Below are 22,500 nucleotides of genomic sequence, written 5' to 3'. Positions count from 1 at the left end.
GAAGTGAGAGAAACGCTGATAACAAGAGAGGAGGGAGTGGAGAGAAGGAAGGGAGGAAAGGAGAGAAGAGGGGAGAGGGAGAGAGAAGAGAGAAGGAGAGTATGTGATGTCTTGCTGTAGGTTAAGCGAAGGGAGAGATAAGAGAAGGGAGGAGGAGAAGGGGAAGAGAGGGGAAGAGGGGAAGGAGGAGAGGGTGAGGGGAAGGTAAGGGGAGATAAAGGGGAAATGGTGAGAGAGAGAGAGAGAGAGAGAGAGAGAGAGAGAGAGAGAGAGAGAGAGAGAGAGAGAGAGAGAGAGAGAGAGAGAGAGAGAGAGAGAGAGAGAGAGAGAGAGAGAGAGAGAGAGAGAGAGAGAGAGAGAGAGAGAGAGAGAGAGAGAGAGAGAGAGAGAGAGAGAGAGAGAGAGAGAGAGAGAGAGAGAGAGAGAGAGAGAGAAGAGAGAGGGAAGAGGGGAGAAAGAGGAGGAACAAGAGTATGATGTCTTTAGGTTATTAGTTGAAGAGAAAGGGAAAATGGAGAAGAGGGAAAGAGATGAAGAGGGGAGAAGAGGGAAAGGACAGGTGAGAGGGGAGAGAGAGAGAGGGAGAAATAAGCGAACAATATCTTTAGGTTAATAAGAACATAAGAACGTAAGGAGTCTGCAAGAGGCTGGTAGGTCTATACAAGGCAGCTCCTGTGAACCTAACCCCACCTAACCTCACCATCCATGAACTTATCCAACCTCTTCTTGAATGTGTCTATCGTATTGGCACCCACAACATGACTGCCAGGCCTATTCCACTCATCCACCACTCATATTAAACCATTTCCTGCCATGTCCTTGTTGAATCTGATTTTATCCAACTTAAACCCATTACTTCGTGTCCTACCCGGTTCTCTTACGATTAGGTTCTTACTGATATCACCGTTATTAAAGCCCTTCATCCATTTATAAACCCCGATCAAGTCTCCTCGATATATGGTAGAGGGGAAGAGAGAGAAGAAAAGGAGAGAGGAGAAATTAGAGAAGCAGGTCACTGTGTTTAGAGAGAGAGAGGAAGAGGGGGGAAGGGAGGGGAAAAGAAGGGAAGTGAGAGGATGTGTCGAGGGGTGGGGCGGGAGGGGGGGGGGAGAGAAGTGATAGGAGATGAGAGAAGCTACGAAATCAAAATTATCTACAAAGTTTGCTACAGCGACAACAGATTTCACTACCATTTTGCTAACCCTTGATGATTCCAGGTATCAAATTCTCCCTTACCTGTAATTAATGTCAGAGCAATTAGGTAGTTCAGGTAATTAGTGCGAGAAGAGTTTAATTAGTTCTATTTCGAGGTAAATCACAGAAAAGGTAAGGACATAAAGGTAATTCTGCTAACCTTGACTTAATTACTCCACCTGTTTTTTTTAAATTAGTGGGTTGATGAGGTAATTATATGGTTGGTTCCCGGATTTGTTCTACCTGGGCTCTGTTAATTAGTGGGGTGTTAAGGTAATTACAGTCCAGGTAATTAGCGGAGTAGGAGTGTAATTAACCAAGTTTGTGTCGTGAGATTAAATTACTCGATTGATGAGGTAATTACATGATTGGTTCCCGGAATTGTTCTACCTGGGATCTGTTAATTAGTGGGGTGTTAAGGTAATTTCAGTCCAGGTAATTAGCGCAGTAGGGGTGTAATTAACGAAGTGTGTGTCGTGATATAAAATTAGCGGGTTGATGAGGTACTTCTATGATTTGTTTTACCTGGACTATCTTAATTAGTGGTAGTTAGCGCAGAACAAGTGAGTAGCGGGCTTTTTTTTTCTACTCTTACTGTTGCCCTTGAGCCGTCTCCTATGTTGTAAAAAAAAAAAGGTGTAATTAATCGGGTGCCCGTGTCGTGATATTAAAGGTGAGAGTGATTAAAGGTGGGTTGGTCTGTTTGTTGATAATTCCACCATTCATATTTTTTCCTCGTCTCATTTTCCATTCAGATCTTTTTTTTTTTTTTTTTTTACTCGCTTCTCTCCCACTTATCCTTCCTCTTAATACCATCCCTCCACCTCCTCCTCCTCCTCCTTCTCCTCCTTCTCCTCCAACCCGCCCCCCCTTCCCATCTCCCTCTCCCTTCCCGAGCTCCTCCCTTCGTTTATTCATTTTTTTACAAGTTTTCTCCTTCACATTTTTTTCCTTTTTTTTATGTTATATTCTTATTAATTTTATTTTATTTTTTTTCGTGTTTTCTCCTCTACTTTTTTTTTTTTTACTTTCTTTTTTCTGTTTTATGTTGTTATTTCTTTTATTTTTTTCATGTTTTTCCTCCACATCTTTTTTTTACTCTTTCTTTTTCTGTTTTATAATTTCCATTTTATATTTTTTTGCAAGTTTTCTCCTCCACATCTTTTTTTTACTCTATCTATTTTCTATTTTATTTTTTAATTTTTTTTCATGTTTCTCCTCTACATCTTTTTTTTTACTCTTTCTTTTTCTATTTTATATTCTTCCTTTTATATTTCTTTCAAGTTTTCTCCTCCACATCTTTTTTTTACTCTTTTTATTTTCTATTTTATTTTCTTATTTCTTTTATTTTTTTTCATTTTTTCTTCTACATCTTTTTTTTTACTTTTATTTTTCTATTTTATATTCTTCCTTCTATATTTTTTTCTATTTTTTTTTCCTTCCACAGCTTTTTTTACTCTTTCATTTTCCATTTTTTTTGCATCTTCCACATTTTTACATCAGAAAAAAAATACTGATTCTTTTCTCTCCTTGCCGAATTTTCCTTTCCTCATTTTTATATTTTTTTCTTTTTCTAACTTCCTCAAAAAACAACTTCAATCAGAACCTCAAATCACTTCCCTCCATGATCTCCTCCTCTTTATTTATCAAGTCATACATCACGGACACCAGCACCACCAAATTAAAAAGCAGCCCAAGGAGTCTAATTAAACCCTAACCCCTTTGACCTACTAAAACCCCAAAACTCATGTGCCACAAATTCCTTTCCTTTAAGACCTTCTGGCACGAGGTTGCATATTGGTATTGTTGGTATGCGGCTGTCGGAGAGAAAGAGAGAGAGAGAGAGAAAGAGAGAAAAGAAAGAGAGGAAAAAAGGAAAGAGAAATATATGAGAAAACATGTCAGGAGTATTTAATTTCCTAAGACAAAGTGAGAAAAAATGAGAGAGAGAGAGAGAGAGAGAGAGAGAGAGAGAGAGAGAGAGAGAGAGAGAGAGAGAGAGAGAGAGAGAGAGAGAGAGAGAGAGAGAGAGCATAGGGCTTTATCTGTGGGTGATGTGATGTGTGTGTGTGTGTGTGTGTGTGTGGTCGTCAGGGGAGATTAGAGAAAGGATTGTAGATAAAAAGAGAGAGAGAGGAAATTGAGGGGAGAGAGAGGAATGGAGAGGGGAAATGAGGGGAAGTAAGGGGGAAGGGGAAAGTGAGGGGATAGTGAAGGGAAAGTGAGAGGAAGGGGAGAGTGTGAGGAGATGAAAGTGATATAGGTTGAGGAAAATGAAGGGAAAGTTAGAGGAAGTGAAGGGAAAGGGAGGAAAGTGAGGGGAAAGGAAGGAAAGTGTGGGGAAAGTAAGGAAAAAGTGCGGGGAAAGTGAGGTGAAAGTGAGTGAAGTGAGGGAAAAGGGGGTGGAAAGTGAGGGGAAGCTAAGGGGAAGGGGAGGGAAAGTGAGGGTAAAAGAAGGGAAAGAGGGGAAGAGAAAGTGAGGGGAAAGGGAAGGGTTGTAAATAAAACAGGTAAGGGAGGAATGAGGAAAATGAGAGAAAAGGATGAGGGGAAAATGAAAGAAAGTGAGGGTATGAGAATGGAACATGTGAGGGGAAGATGAGAGGAGGTGAAGGGAAAGGAAGAGAAGAAGAAAGAGCCTGAAGATAAAGAGAGAGAGAGAGAGAGAGAGAGAGAGAGAGAGAGAGAGAGAGAGAGAGAGAGAGAGAGAGAGAGAGAGAGAGAGAGAGAGAGAGAGAGGGGAAAGAGTAGGTATGAGGAGATGAGGGGAAAGAGAAGAAGAGGATAAGGTATACGGAAGGGTAATGAGGGGAAGATGAGGGGAAAGTGAGGGGAAGTAAAGAAAGGGGAGGGTGAAGGGCTGGGATGTGAGGGAAAGGTGAAATGGGGTGCATGGTTACGGAAGGTGAAATGAGGGGAGAGAAGGGGAAGGGGAAGAAAGGGTAAGAGGAAGAGGGAAGGGAGGTTGAGGGGAAAGGGAGGGGATTAGTCTGGCTTCATTCCAAACACAGCTACTACTTCTGTCACTACTACTGCTATTACTACTACTACTACAATTACTACTACTACTACTACGACTACTACTACCACTACTATTTTCACTGCTACTACTAAAATTACCAAGAAACACACACACACACACACACACTTGAACTGTCTCCGTAGCTGTAAAACACACACACACACACACACACACACACACACACACACACACACACACACACACACACAAACACACACACACACACACACACACACCTTAAATTACCATGACCCCCCCCCACCAAAAAAAAAAAAAAAGCAAAAAAATAACACATGCAAACACTCCTAAACTCTCTAACAAATAAACAAACAAACAAACAATATAAAACAATTCCCTCCCCCCAGCAAAAAAATCCTCTACTCAAATGACCTCCTTTAATTACCCTAAACTTTAATCACCTCATTTTTTATTAACGACCCCACCTGTAATAAACATGTGATATCAACCTCCTACCTGTCCGCAAGCTAATACCTGTAATCAAGCTTTAATCAACCTATTTATCAACATAGCAACGTTTCCTAATTCCGTTGCCCCTCAATTACCACCTGTTGTCAATTAGCACACCTGTAGTAAATTAGCACACCTGTTTATTAAGACCTTTATGAGCACACCTGTAAATTAGCACCTTATGACCACACCTTTTCAATTAGCACCTTCATGAGCACACCTGTTAATTAGCACCTTTATGAGCTCACCTGTTGATCACCTGTTGATTAGTAAACCTGTAAATTAGCGCCCATATGACCACACCTGTTCAATTAGCACCTGCAGTTAATTTGCACGCCTGTTGATCACCTGTTAATTGCCATACCTGCTAATTACAACACCTGTTAATGATCGCACCTGCTAATTACCACACATGTCGTTAATGAGCACACCTGTAATTAACCTCTCTCCCCCCAGGGCCTTTATGAGCCAGCCCCAGGAGAGCCCAGGTCACCACCGGCGCTATGGCTCATAAGTTCGTGTCCACCAAAGATGTGATGAAGAATGAAGGTAAGCAGAGAGAGAGAGAGAGAGAGAGAGAGAGAGAGAGAGAGAGAGAGAGAGACGGGGGGGGGGGGTATGTGTCAGTGGAGTGTTGATATATGTTGGCTAATTAATATATATCCATTATTTTCATTATTATTGTTACCTGGGTCTTATTTTTCTCACCTGTTTTAATCTTCTGGTAAACTTTTTCTTTGAGTTGGTGATAAAACCGAAGGAAAACAGGAAAAAAAGAAAACGGGAAATGTAGTGCGAATCTAAAGGAAAAGAAAACGAGGAAGCGACGGGTCTGAAAACACACACACACACACACACACACACACACACACACACACACACACACACACACACACACATATGCAGTCCTTCCCCCAATCGCACCCCCCACCCCCTCTCTCTCTCTCTCTCTCTCTCTCTGGCTAAACTCCTTGACAACTAGAGACAAAGAAGGGCTAAAAACTTCACTAAGACCACGCTCATTGCTTCTTTAAGACTCGATCCGCATTAGCCCTGACCCATCCCCTAAGCTGCGTAAGTCACCGTAAGAGGGCGCTCAAGTTTTCCTAAGTCTGCCCTGTTACCGAACTCTGAGCCGCGTTTTCTGTGATCCCGGCGCGAGGGGAGACAGAGAGGAGATGAAAGGAGAGAGAAAGGGATGGAGATGGAAAAGGGGAAGGAGGAGGAGGTGGAGAGAAACGGGAAGAGAGGGAGAGAAGAGAGGGGAGAAGGGATGGAAATGGAAGAGGGGAAGGAGGAGGAGGAGGAGGTGGAGAGAAACGGGAAGAGAGGGAGAGGAGAGAGGGGAGAAGATTGGATTTGGGAGAGATAGAAGAGAAGAGGAGAGGTAAAAGAAGGGAAGAGGAGAGAGAAGAGGGGAAAGAAGGAAAGGGAGTGAGGAAAGGACAAGAAGAAGAGGGACTGGAAAAAGGAAGAAAGGAGGGAAAGCAAGGAAAAGAAGAGGGGAGAGAGACGGAGAGGAAGACGATGAAAAGAGAGGTTGGGATTGAGATGAAGAAGAAGAGAGGGAAGGGGGGGAAGATGAGGTGGAAAACGAATAGAGAGGAGACAGGGAGAAGGAGGAGAAGGAGGAGGTAGAGAGAAACGGGAAGAAAGAGAGGAGAAGGAACCTTATTGTCAATCTTCTTTTTTTCTTCTTTTATATTCCTCCCATTTTCCTTCCCTTTTTTTCCTCCTTCTCTTGTTCCTGCTTTGTTCATTTGTGTCCTTGTTATTCTCGTTCTTCTAATCTTCTAATTCTCTGGTGTTGTCATTTTTCTAGTTTCTTTCATCTCTCCTTATTTTATTTTCTCTCTCTCCTCGTTTATCCTCGTTTGTTTTTGCGGTTATTTGTTTTCTTCTTCTTGCTAAGTCTCTCTAACTACCGTCTCTTCTTTTTCTTCTTTGTCATCTTCCTCCTATTCTTCTTGGTCAGACACAGTATATAACCTCTCCATCTCCTAATCTTTCTTAATTCTTGCAGTTCTTCCTGGTAACGATTCTGTTGTGGTGTAACTTTGAACCTAATCACTACGTTACTCCATCCTTCTTTCTTTTCTCCTTCGTTTCTTCAATACTTCTTTCCTGTCATCCATTCTCTCTTCCCTTGTTCGTTTCTTCCACCTTCCCTCTTCTCATTCTGTCTATCTTTCCTTCCTCATTCGTTTCTTCCGCATTCTTTCTGTTTCCCCTTCCTCGTTTCTTCCATTTCTTTCCCGTCATTCAATTTGCTTTCTCTCCTTATTTTCTCTTCCGATTTTTTCCTCTCATTCCATCTCTTTCTTCCGCTTCTTTTCTCTCCTTCAATCTGTTTTTTTTCTTTCCTCCACTTTTCGGTTCTTCCACATCTATTTCTATCATTCTATCTCTGTTTCTTCGTTTCTTCCACTTTTTTCCTTTCATTCTATTTGTCTTTTCTGTTTTCTTTCTTCCCCATTCGTTCCTTTCATTCCAGCTCTCTTCATTTCTCCCTTTCGTGCACTTTTTTCCTATCATTTTCTCTCTTTTTTTACCCTTTGTTTCTGCTCCATTTTCTCCCTTCGTGTTTCCGTAGATTAGTTGAGACCCACAATGACCAATCACCAACCACAAACAACAACCATTTCCAGCAGTCATTTCCTCTCTTAAAACCATAACATCTACCTTTCAATATTCTTTCTCTTCCTTATATCTTCACTGACTCTCGTACTAACCAACAACACTTCTATCCCTCCTTCCTACCTACCTTCCTTCCTTCACTCTTCTTTACAGCTACTTACCAACTGTCCTTTAATTTTACAGACCTCAACCTAACCAACGACCCTTCTATCCTTCCTGCCTTCCTTCCATCCTTCTTTCTTTTGCAGCTCTTTACCTCTCCTACTCTCCTATCGAACTCAGTCTAAACAACGACCCTGTATTCTTCCTTCATTCTTTGCAGTTTATATACTTTTCCTCTCCTCCAAAACTCAACTACAAGCAACCCTTCTATTCCCCTTTTCTTTCTTTCATTCTGTCTTCCGTCTCTCTTCGGCATATGGCCACAGATGTTGCACCGACTAAACGAAACTTTCCAACTTTTTCATTCATCTTCCTTTTTCTTTTCTCCTTCCCTTCACTTTCTTTTCTTCTTTCTCTGCTTTTTTTTTCCTTCTTCCCTCCCTCTCTCCCTTCGCTTCTTCCCCCTGCTTCCTTCCTTCCTTCCTTCCTTCTTTGCAGCTCCTGTCCTTTTCCCGTCCAACCGAAGGCTTTTATCTTGCCCGCCAGCCTTCCTTCCTCCATTCTTTCCTCCCGAACTCAAACCTAGCCAACAACGCTTCTATGTCCTCCTGTCTAGAGAGAAACGGGAAGAAAGAGAAGAGAAGGAACCTTATTGTCAATCTTCTTTTTTTCTTCTTTCATATTCCTTCCAATTTCTTTCCCTTTTTTTTCCTCCTTCTCTTGTTCTTGCTTTGTTCATTTGTGTCCTTGTTATTCTCGTTCTTCTAATCTTCTAATTCTCTGTTGCTGTCATTCTTCTCGTTTCTTTCATCTCTTCTCATTTTCTTTTCTCTCTTTCCTCGTTTATCCTCACTTGTTTTCTTCTTCTTGCTAAGTCTCTCTAATTTGCGTCTCTTCTTTACTTCTGCCATCTGCCCTCTCTTCTCCTCTTCCCCACGACCCAACCTAACCCTCGACTCTCTCTCCTTCCTCTAGGGTTCCTGGCCAAGCTCGGGTCCACGCTGGCCGGGAGACTCAACCCGGACCCGCTCATCGAGACCAAGGCCAAGAGCTCCATCACCTGGCGGAGGACCTCGGACATCAAACACCGCATAAAGACGGCCACTGGCACCATTGCTATCTACGAGGACCTGACGCCGGAGCAACTGGCAGAGAAGCAAGCGGAGGCCGATCGAGCAGCAGGAGGGATAGCGCCTGACAGCGCCGGCCCTGCCCCTGCTGCCACGCTAGAAGAGGAAGGGGCTAAAGAACCTGCTCTGCCTACTCCTACTGCGACTCCTGCTGCTGCTGCGGATGCTACTGCTGCTGGGAAAGTGAGTGTTACTGTTGTTGTTGTTGTTGTTTGGTGTGGTATATGTGTGTAGGGGTTGGAGGGAGGAGTGGGGGAAGTGGGTTATGTGGGGGAAAGGTTGTGGGTGAGGGGGTATACAAGGGGAGTGACAAGGTGTGTGTGTGTGTGTGTGTGTGTGGTGTGTGTACGTGTGTGTGTGTGTGTGTTATTTTCCAGCATCCTCATTTGCCCCTCACCCCAGACCAAACAGAAGAAGTAAAAGAAAAAAGAAAGAAAGAATGTAAAGAATAAAAGACAATGATAACAGATAAAGGAAAAAAGGCAGAAAATAAGAAAAGAAAAACAGATAAATACAACAATGAAGATTAAAAATAGAAAAACATAGACGAAAAAAACACAAAAGCACACAAAACAAAACAAAACAAAAAGAATAAGTAACCGCCAACAAAAAAAATAACCCCCGAAAAAACAAGATTAAACAAACAAACAAAAAAAATCACAAACAAATTATACAAAAAAAAAGGAGGACGAGAAAAAAAAATCATAAAGGTGAACAAGATCTCAGGTGTTAATTGGTCAACCTCTCACCTGGCTGGTCTGAGGGGCAGGTGAGGTACAGGTGTGTTCTGACCTAATCACCGTGTTGTGTTACCTGTGTTACTAATTACTCTTCTTCACCTGAGCCATCACACCTGGACACTAGTTAACAGGTAAGTGAGTTCGCCCCGTACAGATCGAGGCCTAATTAGTGTGATTACCTGTGGGTTTAAATGAGGTACTTTTTTATTATTAGTGAATTTGTTATGAATATTGAAGAACAAATTGAAGAGAGTGATAAAGAAGGACCAAAGGAATAAAAGAAAGGAATAGAGAAGAGTCGTAATAAAGAGTTTGTTAAGAATATGGAAAAGGAAAGATTGAAAAGTGTGATAAAGAAGGACTAAAAGAATAAAAGAAAGGAATAGAGAAGTCGTGATAAGGAATTTGTTAAGAATATGGAAAAGGAAAGATTGAAAAGTGTGACAAAGAAGGACCAAAGCAATAAGGGAAGGAACATGGAAGAATGATAATAATGAAGAATAAAGAATAAAAGAAGAAGTAAGGAAGAATAATAAAAAAAAGAAGAATGGAAGGAAGGATGGAAGGAAAGAAGGAGTAAAAAAAAAGACTTAAGAATAGAAAAAAAAAGTTGAAAGAAACAAAGGAAAATCAGAGTAATAAAACAAATAATGGAAAAGGGGAAAAGGAAGAAATAGAGAATAACAATAAAGAAAAAAAACTAAAGAAAAACGGGGGAAAACAAAAGGAAACACGAATGATAAAAGGAAGGAGGAGGGGAAGAAAACGCAAAGAATATGGGAATAAGGTTGTAAACTATGATGAAAGAAAGACGAAAGGAGAAAGAAAGAAAATCGAGAGAACAAGTAAAACGGAATAGGGGAAGAATATGATAAAGGAGGAGATAACCGAAATTAGACATAGATGAAATGTTAAGTATGAATTTGGGGAGAGAATGAAATGAAGGAAGAAAGGCAGATCGGGATAAGAAAGAAGGAAAAGCAATACGAAATAAAAAGAAAATACGGTACACGAATATGAAGGAAGAAGGAAAAGGAAAGAAATAAGGAAAGAATGTAACGAGACAAAAAATAGATAGGGATAAGAAATAAAGGAAAAGAAAATATGGCGAATGAAGGAAGGAATGAAAGAAGAAGGAAAGGAAAGACAAGAAGGGAAAGGAACGAAATAAAAGAAGAAGGAAAAGGAAAGAATTAGGGAAAGAATATAACGAGACACAGAAAATGCAAAGAGAATGAGGGAAGAAAAAATAGATAGGGATAAGAAATAAAGGGAAAGAAAACATGATGAATGAGCGAATGAAGGAAGGAAGAAGGAAAGGAAAGAAAAGTAAGGAAGGGAAAGAAACGAAATATATTAAAATTGAGAAAAAAAAGCAGATTGTGAAAAAAAGGTAAAAAAAATGTAAATAGAAGGAAAAGGAAGAATAAAAGAAGGAAAAAATAAAGAGGAAAGGAAAGCAGATCACGATAGAGAGGAAAAGAAGGAAAAAAAGGAGAAACGAAAAGGGAAGGAAGGAAAGATGAGGGAAATGAATGAAGGAAACGAAAAGAAACCAGAAAAAATATGATGATAAGAAGGAAACGAAATGGAATAAAAATAAGTAAAGAAAAAAAATAATAAAATACCTACCAAGCCTAAATGAACCGTCCCCCCTCCCTCCTTGCCCCCCCTCCTCCTCCCTCTCCCCTCTCCCCCTCCTCCCCCGAGACAGGTCATAGAATTCTCTCTAACGTGTATTTTAGTTTCCGCCAAGTTACCGTGAACGCGTGAAAGAAAACGGAGCATCAAAGAAAACGGGTTGGGAAAGAAAATGCGCGCGAATCCCGTTTTCTTTCTCAAGGGGGGACTGACCGTGAGAGAGAGAGAGAGAGAGAGAGAGAGAGAGAGAGAGAGAGAGAGAGAGAGAGAAGAGATCTCTCTCTCTCTCTCTCTCTCTCTCTCTCTCTCTCTCTCTCTCTCTTCCGTATCTCTGCCTGTTTCTCTGTCTGGCTGTTACCTCTTCTCCCACCTCTCTCTCTCCGTATCTCTTGCCTGTTTCTCTGTCTGGCTGTTACCTTCTCTCTCTCTCTCTCTGCCAACTCTTATTTGCTTCCTTAATAATATAAATCAAATAAAAACAAACTAATCTGTAGACACGTTTGAGAGAGAGAGAGAGAGAGAGAGAGAGAGAGAGAGAGAGAGAGAGAGAGAGAGAGAGAGAGAGAGAGAGAGAGAGAATAGATAAGATAGAAGAGGGAAGCGGAGGAGGAGGAGGATTGGCGAATGAGGAAGAGCAGAAGGAAAGGAGGAGGAGGAGGAGGAGGAGGAGGAGGAGGAGGAGGAAATGGAGAGAGGAATGTGGAGTGAAAAATGAAGGAAAGAAAAAAAAAAAAAAGGATGGAGGTAAGAGGAATAATTCGACAACAACAACAACAACAACAACAACAACAACAACAACAACGACTACCACTACAACTACTACAGCTACTACCACTGCAATTAATTTTCTTTTTTTTTTTCTCTTTCCGATGCAAGTGAATGACCGAGAGAGATGAAAGGTAACTTGAATCCTCCGTGTCCTCTCTCTCTCTCTCTCTCTCTCTCTCTCTCTCTCTCTTGGCAGTCATTTTATTTATCGCATTTTTCTGTCACTTCACTGTATTTCCTCTTCAAGGTCAACGTTCTACCTCTTCTTTGTTCTTCTAATTACTACAAAAGAGCAAACGAAAAGTAACACCACTACTAACTTCACTACTACTACTACTACTACTACTACTACTACTACTACTACTACTACTACTATTACTACTACAACGGAGCTGGTTAAGGCAAAATGTGAATATAACAAAAACTGAAAGACTGCATCAGGAGGAGGAGGAGGAGGAGGAGGAGGAGGAGGAGGAGGAGGAGGAGGAGGAGGAGGAGAAGGACAATGACTAGGAAACCAAGACACAAAAGAAAATAGGAAAAGGATAATGATGACAAGGAAGAAGTAAAAGAAGAAGAGAAGGAGGATTAGGAGGAGAAGAAAAAGAAGAAGTAAAGAAGAAGAAGATAAAGAAGAAGAGGAAGAAGAAGAGAGGAGGATGAAATACTTGTGTACACGCCAAGAACGATACCCAGGAGGAGGAGGAGGAGGAGGAGGAAGAAGAAGAAGAAGAAGAAGAAGAAGAAGAAGAAGAGAGGAGGAGGAAGGAAGATACGAGACAAGAGGACTTAGAGAAACATCAAAAGAAAACCAAATGTCAATAAATAAATAAGAAGAAAAAAAAAAGCAATTTAAAATACACAATCAAACAAAAAACAACGAAAACAACAAACAAGGAAGAAAACAACAGCAAAACAACAACAAAAAGAATTTCGATACTAAATTCTTTTTCCACAAGTTTCCCTTAAAAAAACAAAAAGTGACACCCAATCCCCGTTTTCTTTCCCCAGAGTATCCGGATCGAATTTCAGTCACGAATATAATAATAGAAAACGAGTCTAAGGAGGAAGAGGAGGAAGAGGAGGAGGAGGAGGAGGAAGAGGAGGAGAAGGAGGAAGAGGAGAAAGGAGATGAAGTATATATTTAAATTTTCTCTTTTTATTAATACGGTTTTAAATTTCTTTGTAACTTAAGTCCGTGTTTGTGCGTGCGTGTGTGTGTGTGTGTGTGTGTGTGTGTGTGTGTGTGTGTGTGTGTGTGTGTGTGTGTGTGTGTGTGTGCATGGGTTTCCCCGCTGACCACTCTCAAGGGGGGAAGGGGGGGACGAGGAGAGGGGGGAGATAGGGAGGGGGAAGAGAAGGAATGGGGAAGTGAGGAAGGGGAGAGAAGGGGAGGAAGGGGAAGAGGAGGGGAGTAGAGAAAGGGGAGGGGGGGTTAGAGGGCGAGATGGGGGGAGTGGAGGGAAAAGGGGGGGCGAGGAATGAGGGGAGAGTAAGAAAGGGGAAGAGGGGAAGGGATGAAGGGACGGGGTAGGCAAACTAAAGAAGGGAAGGAGGAGGGAGGGAGAGAGGAAAGGAAAGAGGAAGGGGGAGGGGGGAAGGGATGAAGGGGAGGGGGAGGTAAAGCAGAGAAGGGAAAGAGGAGGGAGGGAGAGAGGAAAGGAAAGAGGAAGGGGGAGGGGGGAGGAAGAGACAAAGGAAGGGAAGATTGGAAGAGAGAAGGGAAGAAGGGAAGGCTAAGCAGGAGGGAGAGAGAAAGGGGAAGAAAGAGAGGAGTAAAGGAACAAAGGGAGGAGGAAGGGAACAAAGGAAGGGAGGAAAAGGGACAAGGGAAGGAAGAGAGGAAGGAAGGAAGAGGAGAGAGAACAGTGAGGAAAGAGATGGAAGGGAGGAAAGGGAGGAATAAGGGAACAAAGGAAGGGAGGAAAAGGGACAAGAAAAGGAAAGAAGGAAGCAAGGGAGATACGAGAAGGGACAAGAGAAAGGAGGAAGGGAGCAAGGGAGATTATCAGGAAAAGAGATGGAAGGGAGATGAAAGAAAAGGAAGAGAGGGATGGAAAAGATGAAAGAAGAGGAGGAAGAGGAGGAGGAGGAAGAAAAGGGAAGTGGAGGGGAAGAAAGAGGGGACGAAAGGAGAGAAAGGGAAAGTAAAAATTGAAAAACAGGAGGAGAAGGAGGAGGAAAAAGGAAAGTTGAGGGGAAGGAAGAGGGGACGGAAGGAGAGAAAGGGAAAGTGAAAATTGAAAAACAGGAGGAGAAGGAGGAGGAAAAAGGAAAGTTGAGGGGAAGGAAGAGGGGACGGAAGGAGAGAAAGGGAAAGGGAAAATTATTGGAAAAGAAGAGATGAAGGAGGAGAAAGAAAAGGGAGAGTGTAGGGGAAGAAAGAGAGAACGGAAGGAGAAAAGGAAAAGTGAAAATTGAAAAACAGGAGGAAAAGGAAAGTTGAGGGGAAGGAAGAGGGGACGGAAGGAGAGAAAGGGAAAGTGAAAATTGAAAAACAGGAGGAGAAGGAGGAGAAAGAAAAGGAAAGTGGAAGGGAAGGAAGGAGGGAGGGGAAGGAATGAAGTGAAAGGGAAAGTGATTAGTTAGAAGGAAAGGGAAGAAAGTGAAAGGGGAGTTTAAAAGCCGGTAAATAAAGGAGAAAGGGAAGGTAAAAATAAAAGAAAGCAAAAAATAAGTTAAATTAGAACCGACACGTTGCCTTGATCTTAAAACCTCTTTATTTTTTCTTTTATTTTCCTTGATTTTATTTTCTTTCGATTCAGGTGGATTAAATTAACTAACTTACGATGGACTAAAACAGTAAAGAGAATAATCAGCGGAGACCTTGAAACACACACACACACACACACACACACACACACACACACACACACACACACACACACACACACACACACAGACAGACAGATAGAGACAGACAGACACACACAGGTAGACAGACAGACAGACAGACAGACAGACAGAGGAGCAGACAGGTACATAAACACACACACATAAAAAAAATATAAGGCAAAAAATGTTATCGAAATATTAATCAGTTTTGAGACTTTATCGCTCCTTCTTTCATAGTGATTTCAGGTGACAAGATTCCTTAATTAATGGTGTTACCTGTTCACCTGAAATTAATAACTGTAGTAGTAGTAGTAGTAGTAGTAGTAGTAGTAGTAGTAGTAGTAGTAGTAGTAGTAGTAGTAGTAATATATCATGTTTCTTGGTTTTAATACTATAACTGATCATCGTGTTGGTGTTGGTGTTGATGACGATGATGATGATGATGATGATGGTGGTGGTGGTGGACGGAACAGAGACTTGTGGTGGCAGTAGCCGGTGCACTGAAAGGGAGAGGAGGAGGAGGAGGAGGCGGGCAGGAGGAGGCTGTAGCGAGTGCCAAGTGCCAGTCTGTGCCGGGAGGGGGCAGGGGGGAGGGGAGGAGGTCGAGGGGGCGCGGTGCCGGCGTGGTGGTCTGCCCAGTTGGTGCCGTGAGCTCAGCAGCAGAAAATGTGCGTGAGAGGCGTTGGGCAGCGTGTGTGAGGGTGACGGAGGCGTGTGTGAGTGTGCGTGCGTGCAGGCGTGCTGTGGAGGAGGCGGTGGAGGTGCCGAGTGTTACTGCGTCGCCGTGTTGTGCCCGCCATGACGGTCTGGCTGCCGGGGAAGGGCGGTTCGACTCCCCTGCGGGCGTAAGGGCGCGGGGAGAGTGACCTCAGGGCGTGGCAGGGCGTGTGATAACCGTGCCGTGCCGTGCCGTGCCGTGCCGTGCCGTGCGTGCTGTGCTGTGCTGTGCTGTGTGCGGGGCTCGGCGGCCAGTGACCCCTGACCCGCCGCCGCCATGACCACCTTCTGCAGGATTACCGGGTGCGCCCGGAACCTGCCCAAGCCCTGCTACTTCCCGCTGCTGCCGCCCATTTCCCCCGCCGAGGCCAAGAAGCTGTGCAGGATCACCGGCAAGGCCACGGACCTGCACGCCTACAGCCCCGTCATCGCCTTCGGCAAGCCCGTGCCTTACGATGGCCTCGAGGGCTGCCGCATCACCCGCCACGAGGACTTCTCCTTCGCGCGTGCGGTGCTCGTCAAGACCAAGGACAACGAGAAGGCCTTCCCCTACCTGGAGGAGGTCCTGCAGAAGATGCGGACGCGGCTCAAGGGGAAGCCCGAGGCGACGCGGGAGTTCGTGTACCACGTGGGGGAGCACAAGACGAGCCTGCTGGTGACGGCCGAGATGGAGGAGGCCATCAAGACGGGCCACTTCGAGACAGTGTCCATAAGCAAGGACGCCAAGTGCATCAACGTGAAGCTGCACCAGGGCCGCATCGTGAAGCTGGACCTGACTACGCTGGCCGCCGAGGAGGGCGAGGTGCTGGACGTGGCGTGCGGCGAGGGCCAGAGCAAGAAGGTGCTCAAGAAGCAGCAGCAGATCCTGGAGGAGCGGCGGAAGCGCAAGACCAACACGATGGCCCGCAAAAGCCGCTTCGAGGAGCTGGAGGCCAAGGCGGAGGCCGAGGAGCGGCGCGACACCGTGCGGCCACACAAGCCGCGCGTCAAGTTTAACGCGAAGCAGCGCGCCGAGAAGCTGGCCCGGATGGAGGCCATGGCGAAGGAACAGCAGGAGAACAAGGCCATCCTGCTTCCCGCCGTGGACACCCGCAAGCCCCGCGACGAGGAGCTGCAGTACGAGAGGATGCTGTTCGACGTGACGCAGGCCCAGACCAAGTCCCACACCATGGCCGTCGTGTCCTCGGGCTTCGACTGGAAGGAGGCGCAGGAAGCCGAGGACGCCGGCTTCGACTGGGACAGCTTCCCGCACGAGGAGTGGGTGGAGCCCGTGGAGGTGACGGAGACGAGCGTGGCGCGCGAGGAGGTGGTGAGCGGCGCCGACGTGGCCAACCTGCAGGTGGTGGTGTCCGTGGAGACGGTGCGGCCCGCCCTGCCCATGCCGCAGGACGTGGCGCGCGCCGTCTGCAACCTGCTGGAATCGCAGCTCAGCCACACCGAGGAGGTGAGCGACGCCCTGCGCGCCGCCGCCGCCAGGGACCCTGACATCGTGCCCACCTTCCATGACATCTGCCACATCGCCGCCGCCATTGAGGCCGCCGAGCTGGGCTTCCTGGTACGCGGGGACGAGGGCGCCGAGTTCGTGCCCAAGGCCGAGTACGTGCCCGGCGAGGTCCCGGCGGTGTCCGGGGTGCTGGTGGAGGTGAACGAAAAGAAGAAGTTCGTGGCGGGCCAGATCCTGCAGCTCGGGGACAAGGAGAGCTTCGTGGCGGGCCAGACGGTGACCACGCCGCGCGGCAAGCGGTTCGTGCCGGGCCAGACCATCATCAACATGGACGGCGAGGTGAGCCTCGTGCCAGGCCAGTGCGTCCGAGCCCAGGAGGGCGAGGCCGTGGAGTTCGTGGCCGGCCAGGTGGTCAGCGGCCCGGGTGGACCAAAGTTCGTGGCGGGACAGATGATGGATTTGGGGGACGGGAGGATGGCCTTCGTGGCCGGCCAGACCGTCACCACTGAGGACGGGCCAAAGTTCTGCCCCGGCGAGGTCACCACCAACGCGTACGGCGAGGAGCTGTTCGTGCCGGGCCTGACCATGCCCACGGCCGAGGGGGCCAAGTTCGTGGCGGGCCAGACCTTCGCCACCGAGGACGGGCAGCTGGCCTTCACGCCAGGCCAGATCGTGGACACCATCGAGGGCCCGTCCTTCGTCCCGGGCCGCACCTTCAACACGCCAGAGGGCAAGAAGTTCATCAAGGGTGATCTGGTGGAGGACGAGGCCGGCCGCATCAAGTTCGAGCACAGGCCGTTCACGGAAGAGAAGCGCGTCAGCGAGTGGCTGGTCATCCCGAACAGCGAGCTGCAGCCGCTGGCCGTGGCGCAGCGCACCGTCGTGGGCTTCATCGTCAACCCCACCAACACGGCCAACGTGCAGCCCGGCGACCAGCTCTACGGTGACATGGTGGAGACCGCCGACGCCGTGCAATTCTACCTGTGCGGGAAGCTGCCCGAGGACGTGTCCCCCGAGGCCAAGGTGATCCCTGGCCGCCTGCTGGTGACGGAGGAGGACCAGCGCTTCGTGCCCGGCCGCATGATAGTGGCGGAGGACGGGGCCGGCGAGCGCTTCGTGCCGGGCCAGACGGTGACCACGACGCACGGCGAGGAGTTCATCCCCGGCCAGATCGTGGAGAGCTCGGAGGGCCCCAAGTTCGTGCCGGGCCAGATGGTGATGACGGCCCATGGCGAGAAGTTCGTGCCGGGCCAGGTCATCGTGGAGGACGAGGGGCCGAAGTTTGTGCCGGGTCAGATCATCCAGACCAAGAACGGCGCCACCTTCATCCCCGGCCAGATGATGAACACAGACGAAGGCCAGCTGTTCGTGCCGGGCCAGCTGGTCGAGACAAACGCCGGGCCGCGCTTCGTGCCCGGCCAGGTGGTCGAGAGCCCAGAGGGACCCAAGTTCATACCCGGCAACATCATCGAGACCGAAGAGGGACTCAAATACGTGCCGCCCGATGCCGACGAGATCGACGAGGACTTCGAGATCTCGTTCCAAGGGTTCGAGGTGAGCGAGGAGGAGCTGGCGCTGCTGATGACGCACCCGACGGACGCGCGGCCTCACCAGACACTGCTCAACGGCGAGTGTCTCATCGACTCGGCGACGCTCAAGAAACTGGCAGTGGACACGGTGGTGGTGCACGGCGCCACGCCCGAGCCGCAGCTGCAGCAGCAGGAGCTTAAGAAGAAGAGGAAGAAGAAGAAGGGGCGGGTGCAGCTGGACGCCATGGAGGAGGTGGTGGAGGAGGTGGAGGAAAAGGACGAGGGCACCGACCGAGTGGAGCTGCTGATCGGGCTGATGAAGGCCGGCTCGTGCATCTCCGAGGCGCGGCGCGACAAGGAGATGGAGAAACTGTGCGCCCTGATGGCCCAGGAAGGGGAGCACGAGAACCACGCCACGCTGCAGGTGGAGGCCATGGCCCGCGTGCTGGCCTCGAGCAGCGGCGCTGCCGAGGTGGTGCGGGCCTTCCTGGGCCAGGACGAGGGACTCATCGCGGACATCGTACACCACATGGTCGACACCGACGACATCAAGAGGAACGACCAGGCGCGGAGCGCGTTGCGGCAGGCCGTCACCCGCGTGGTGACGCGCCGCTGCGACAGGGAGATCGACGAGATGGTGGAGATGCTCGGCGAGAGCCCCGAGAGTCTGCTGACGGACACGCGCACGCAGGTGCTGCTGACGGAGGCCGTGGGCGTCGTATGCGTCACCGGCAACGTGGAGGTGGCGGCGTTGCTGGAGCAGTTCATCTCGCAGCCGTCGGAGCCTGACTCGCTGCGGGACAACCCCGACGTGGTGTCGGTGCTGCGTCAGCTCATCGTGCTGCACCAGATCGCTGAGCGGGACAGCGAGGTGGAGCGCATGCTGCAGGTGCTGCAGACCAACCCCGAGGGCCTCAAGGACCGGAAGAAGATCCGCGAGTTACTGCGCAGCGCCAACCTGCTGCTGCAGGTGCCCAAGAAGGTGAAGGAGGAAGAGGACGAAGACGAGGACGAAGAGGCCGCCAAGAGGTTCGACCTGCGGCACGTGGCCTCGTCCAAGGACATCCCGAAGGAGATGTTCGAGCAGTTGAAGGAGGACAGACAGACGGCGAACCGCTTCATCGAGGAGCTGCCGGACGAGCTGTTCCAGCAGATCCTGCGGGACGGCCGCTGCGGCGAGAGCTTCTTGGCCTCGCTCAACGAGGGCGTGTCCGGCGCCGCGCGGGGCGAGCTGGACAAGTTCAAGAAGGGCATGGCCATCGTGGTGACCAAGGAGAACATGCAGGCCGTCATCCCGCGGGAGTTCTCGCGCTCCGTCTGCTACGGCATCGTGCCCTACCTGCTCATCGACGAGGAGGGCATCAAGTTCTTCGAGCGCGGCCTGACGGGGCGCAAGCTGGCGCCGGCCAAGGTGATCGAGAACACCTGGTACATGCCCGACGCCTACTACAGCAGGACGACGCCGATCTACGAGGTGCTGACCCCGCCACCACCACCACCACCACCACCACCACCATTACCATTACCATTACCATTACCATTACCATTACCACCCTCACCAGCCTCGTCCACATCACCATCATCATCATCACCACCACCCTCGTCACCTCTATCCTCATTACCATTATTATCACCTCAAACACCACACCCATCATCATCACCACCATTATCACTTTCACCTCAGCCATTAACGTCATCATTGTCACCTCCATCAACACCACTCACCACAGCGCCACCTTTTCTGTCACCACCACCTCTATTTATACTGCTGAAGTCACCACCAGCGTCACCACCATCCACACCACCAATGACCACAGCGCCAACCCTTCTGTCATCACCACCACAGTCCCCAGCGTCATCACCACCACCTATAACTCTCCTGTCACCACCACCACCACGCCTCACCACACACACATTTCCGCATCGACCACGTGGTTTCTAAAGATGTATTTGACCTGATAACACACACACACACACACACACACACACACACACACACACACACATACACACACACACACACACACACTCACTCACCTATCCATTACCACCATCACCACCATCATCACCACCACCACTATCACCACCATCACCACCACCATCACCATCTCAACAGTAAAGTAAGACTGTCAGTAATCTTAAGAACTTTTATATTCAATTTTTCAACTTTAAAATAAAAAAATAACCATAAAAAGTAAAATAAAGTAAATACCAGATATCCAGATTAATTTCTTAATAAAAAATCAATCAATCCATCAATCAAAAATAAGATAGACATTTCTTAGTACCAGTTTCTTGATTCACTTAATTGCTTTCTTTCTTAATCATCTTTGACCTTTAAATAGACTGTTTTTTCTTAGCATTTTTTAGCTTTGCATTTAGAGGAGTGAGAAGGCGCCACCGAGCAAGGCAGAGCAAAGGGGAGGGGGCGCCAACCCCTTCACCCCCCCCTCAACCCCCCAACCCCCCCACCTCACCCACCACTAACTATGCGGAAAAGAAAGGGAGGGAAAGGAGGGGGCTGGAGGAGAAAGAGAGAAATACAGAAGGAAAAGATTGTGAAGAAAGGAAGAGGAGGGAAAGAACTCAAAAGGAGGAAGGAAAGAGGATAAAAGGGGAAGAAAGAAAGGAGAAAAGAAAGGGAAGAGAAGGGTAAAGAAAGGAAGAGGGAGGAAGATAATGCCAACCCCCATTTTCTTTCTATATAACCTTCCTCTTCCTCTTTCTCCTCTTATATTCTTTTTTCCTTTCTATTTTTTATCCTCTTCTTCCTCTTCTTTTTTTATCCTCCTCCTGCTCAAATTCCTCGTATTCTCCTCCTCCTCCCCCTCCTCCTTTTTTTCCTTTTCAAAGCGCACATTTTTCTTTTTTTTCATATTTTTCCGCTTTTTCGATGTTTTTTTTAGCGAACTGACTAAAAAATATGAAAAAAGGTGCGAAGGAGAGATTTGCTTGAGTCTACGCTTTGATAATTTTAATGAGGAGAAAAAAAGGGATAAAAGAAAGGAATATATATATATGCAAAATAGGTCATCAGTGCAAGTCAATTCCTTCATTTGGGATCATTTTTAGGTGAGAAGGAGAGATTTTTTTGAGTTTACGCTTTGAGAATTTTAATGAGGAGAGAAAAAGGGAATGATAAACGAAAATATATATATATATATATATATATATATATATATATATATATATATATATATATATATATATATATATATATAAAAAGGTCATTTCCCGTTATTTTCTTCATTTGGGGTCATTTTCACTTTTTTTTCTCGGTTGTCGACATTTTCATCATTCCTGTAATAACAGTAATAATAATAATAATAATAATAATAATAATAATAATAATAATAATAATAATAATAATAATAATAATAATAATAATAATAATAATGAGAGAATATTTCCGTCTTCATCTCTCTATTCATTCATCTATTCACTTATTCATTTATTCGCTTAGTTTGTTATTCATGAGTTTACTGTAATGTGTGTGTGTGTGTGTGTGTGTGTGTGTGTGTGTGTGTGTGTGTGTGTGTACTTTTGGTTTCCATTCCAAAAAGGCCATAAAATTAAGTCTGACTACATTTTTAAACGCTCTCTCTCTCTCTCTCTCTCTCTATCTATCTATCTATCTATTAACTATCTATTTATCTATCTACTTATCTATCTATCTATCTCTGTCTATCTATCTCTGTCTATCTATCTCTATCTATCTATCTCTCTATCTATCTTTCTATCTCTCAACTTCAAACCATTAACACCTCCAATGAAAATAAAACAACAAGAAAACGAGAGAAAACGAAAAAGAAAATATATATAAAAGCGAGTATCTTGGAAAACACGCCAGTTAAAAAAAGGAAAAGTGAAACGAAAAAACAAACAGGTGAAACAGCTCACACAGGAGGCTGCTTCTTACCTGGCCGCACGGACCTCATTAACACCTGGCCTGCTTGCTCTCACTCTCACTTTCTATTTTCTCCCCCTCTCTCTCACACACACTTACCTGCGAAAAAAAAAAAGAGAAGAATAGAATTACTAGAAAGTTGAAATGGTAAAGAGGAAATAGAAATAGAGGGAAATAATAAATGAGAAATGATAAATGAGAAAGAGAAAAATTGATAAGATAATTGATAGATAGATATATAGATAGACAGAAATAGATGAGTTTGATTTTTTTACAGGAAAGGAAACAGCTCAAGGACAAAAAATATGAAAAAAAAAGAAAACCGTAATGAAAAAAAAATCAAACCCGTGTTAATAGTGATGATAA

At 46.3% G+C, this 22,500-nt stretch overlaps 2 protein-coding genes across 7 annotated transcripts in view; both read left to right on the top strand.

The window, feature by feature from the left end:
* LOC126986248 (obscurin-like) overlaps positions 1 to 22,500 on the top strand; it is a 269,280-nt gene that overhangs the window by 17,935 nt on the left and 228,845 nt on the right. For all 6 annotated transcript variants that reach the window (XM_050842223.1, XM_050842222.1, XM_050842220.1 and 3 more), the window contains exons 2-3: positions 5,141 to 5,233; positions 8,399 to 8,736. In XM_050842223.1, coding sequence (XP_050698180.1) covers positions 5,188 to 5,233; positions 8,399 to 8,736 — 384 coding nt within the window. In that variant the 5' untranslated portion in view covers positions 5,141 to 5,187. The remainder of the gene's footprint in view (positions 1 to 5,140; positions 5,234 to 8,398; positions 8,737 to 22,500) is intronic.
* LOC126986249 (uncharacterized) overlaps positions 15,160 to 22,500 on the top strand; it is a 22,300-nt gene continuing 14,959 nt past the window's right edge. Inside the window, exon 1 of the mRNA XM_050842226.1 lies at positions 15,160 to 19,701. Coding sequence (XP_050698183.1) covers positions 15,532 to 19,701 — 4,170 coding nt within the window. The 5' untranslated portion in view covers positions 15,160 to 15,531. The remainder of the gene's footprint in view (positions 19,702 to 22,500) is intronic.

Source organism: Eriocheir sinensis, chromosome 61 (genome assembly GCF_024679095.1).
Source record: "Eriocheir sinensis breed Jianghai 21 chromosome 61, ASM2467909v1, whole genome shotgun sequence".
NCBI classification, from domain to species: domain Eukaryota; kingdom Metazoa; phylum Arthropoda; class Malacostraca; order Decapoda; family Varunidae; genus Eriocheir; species Eriocheir sinensis.
This window is presented reverse-complemented; position numbering and strand designations above follow the sequence as displayed.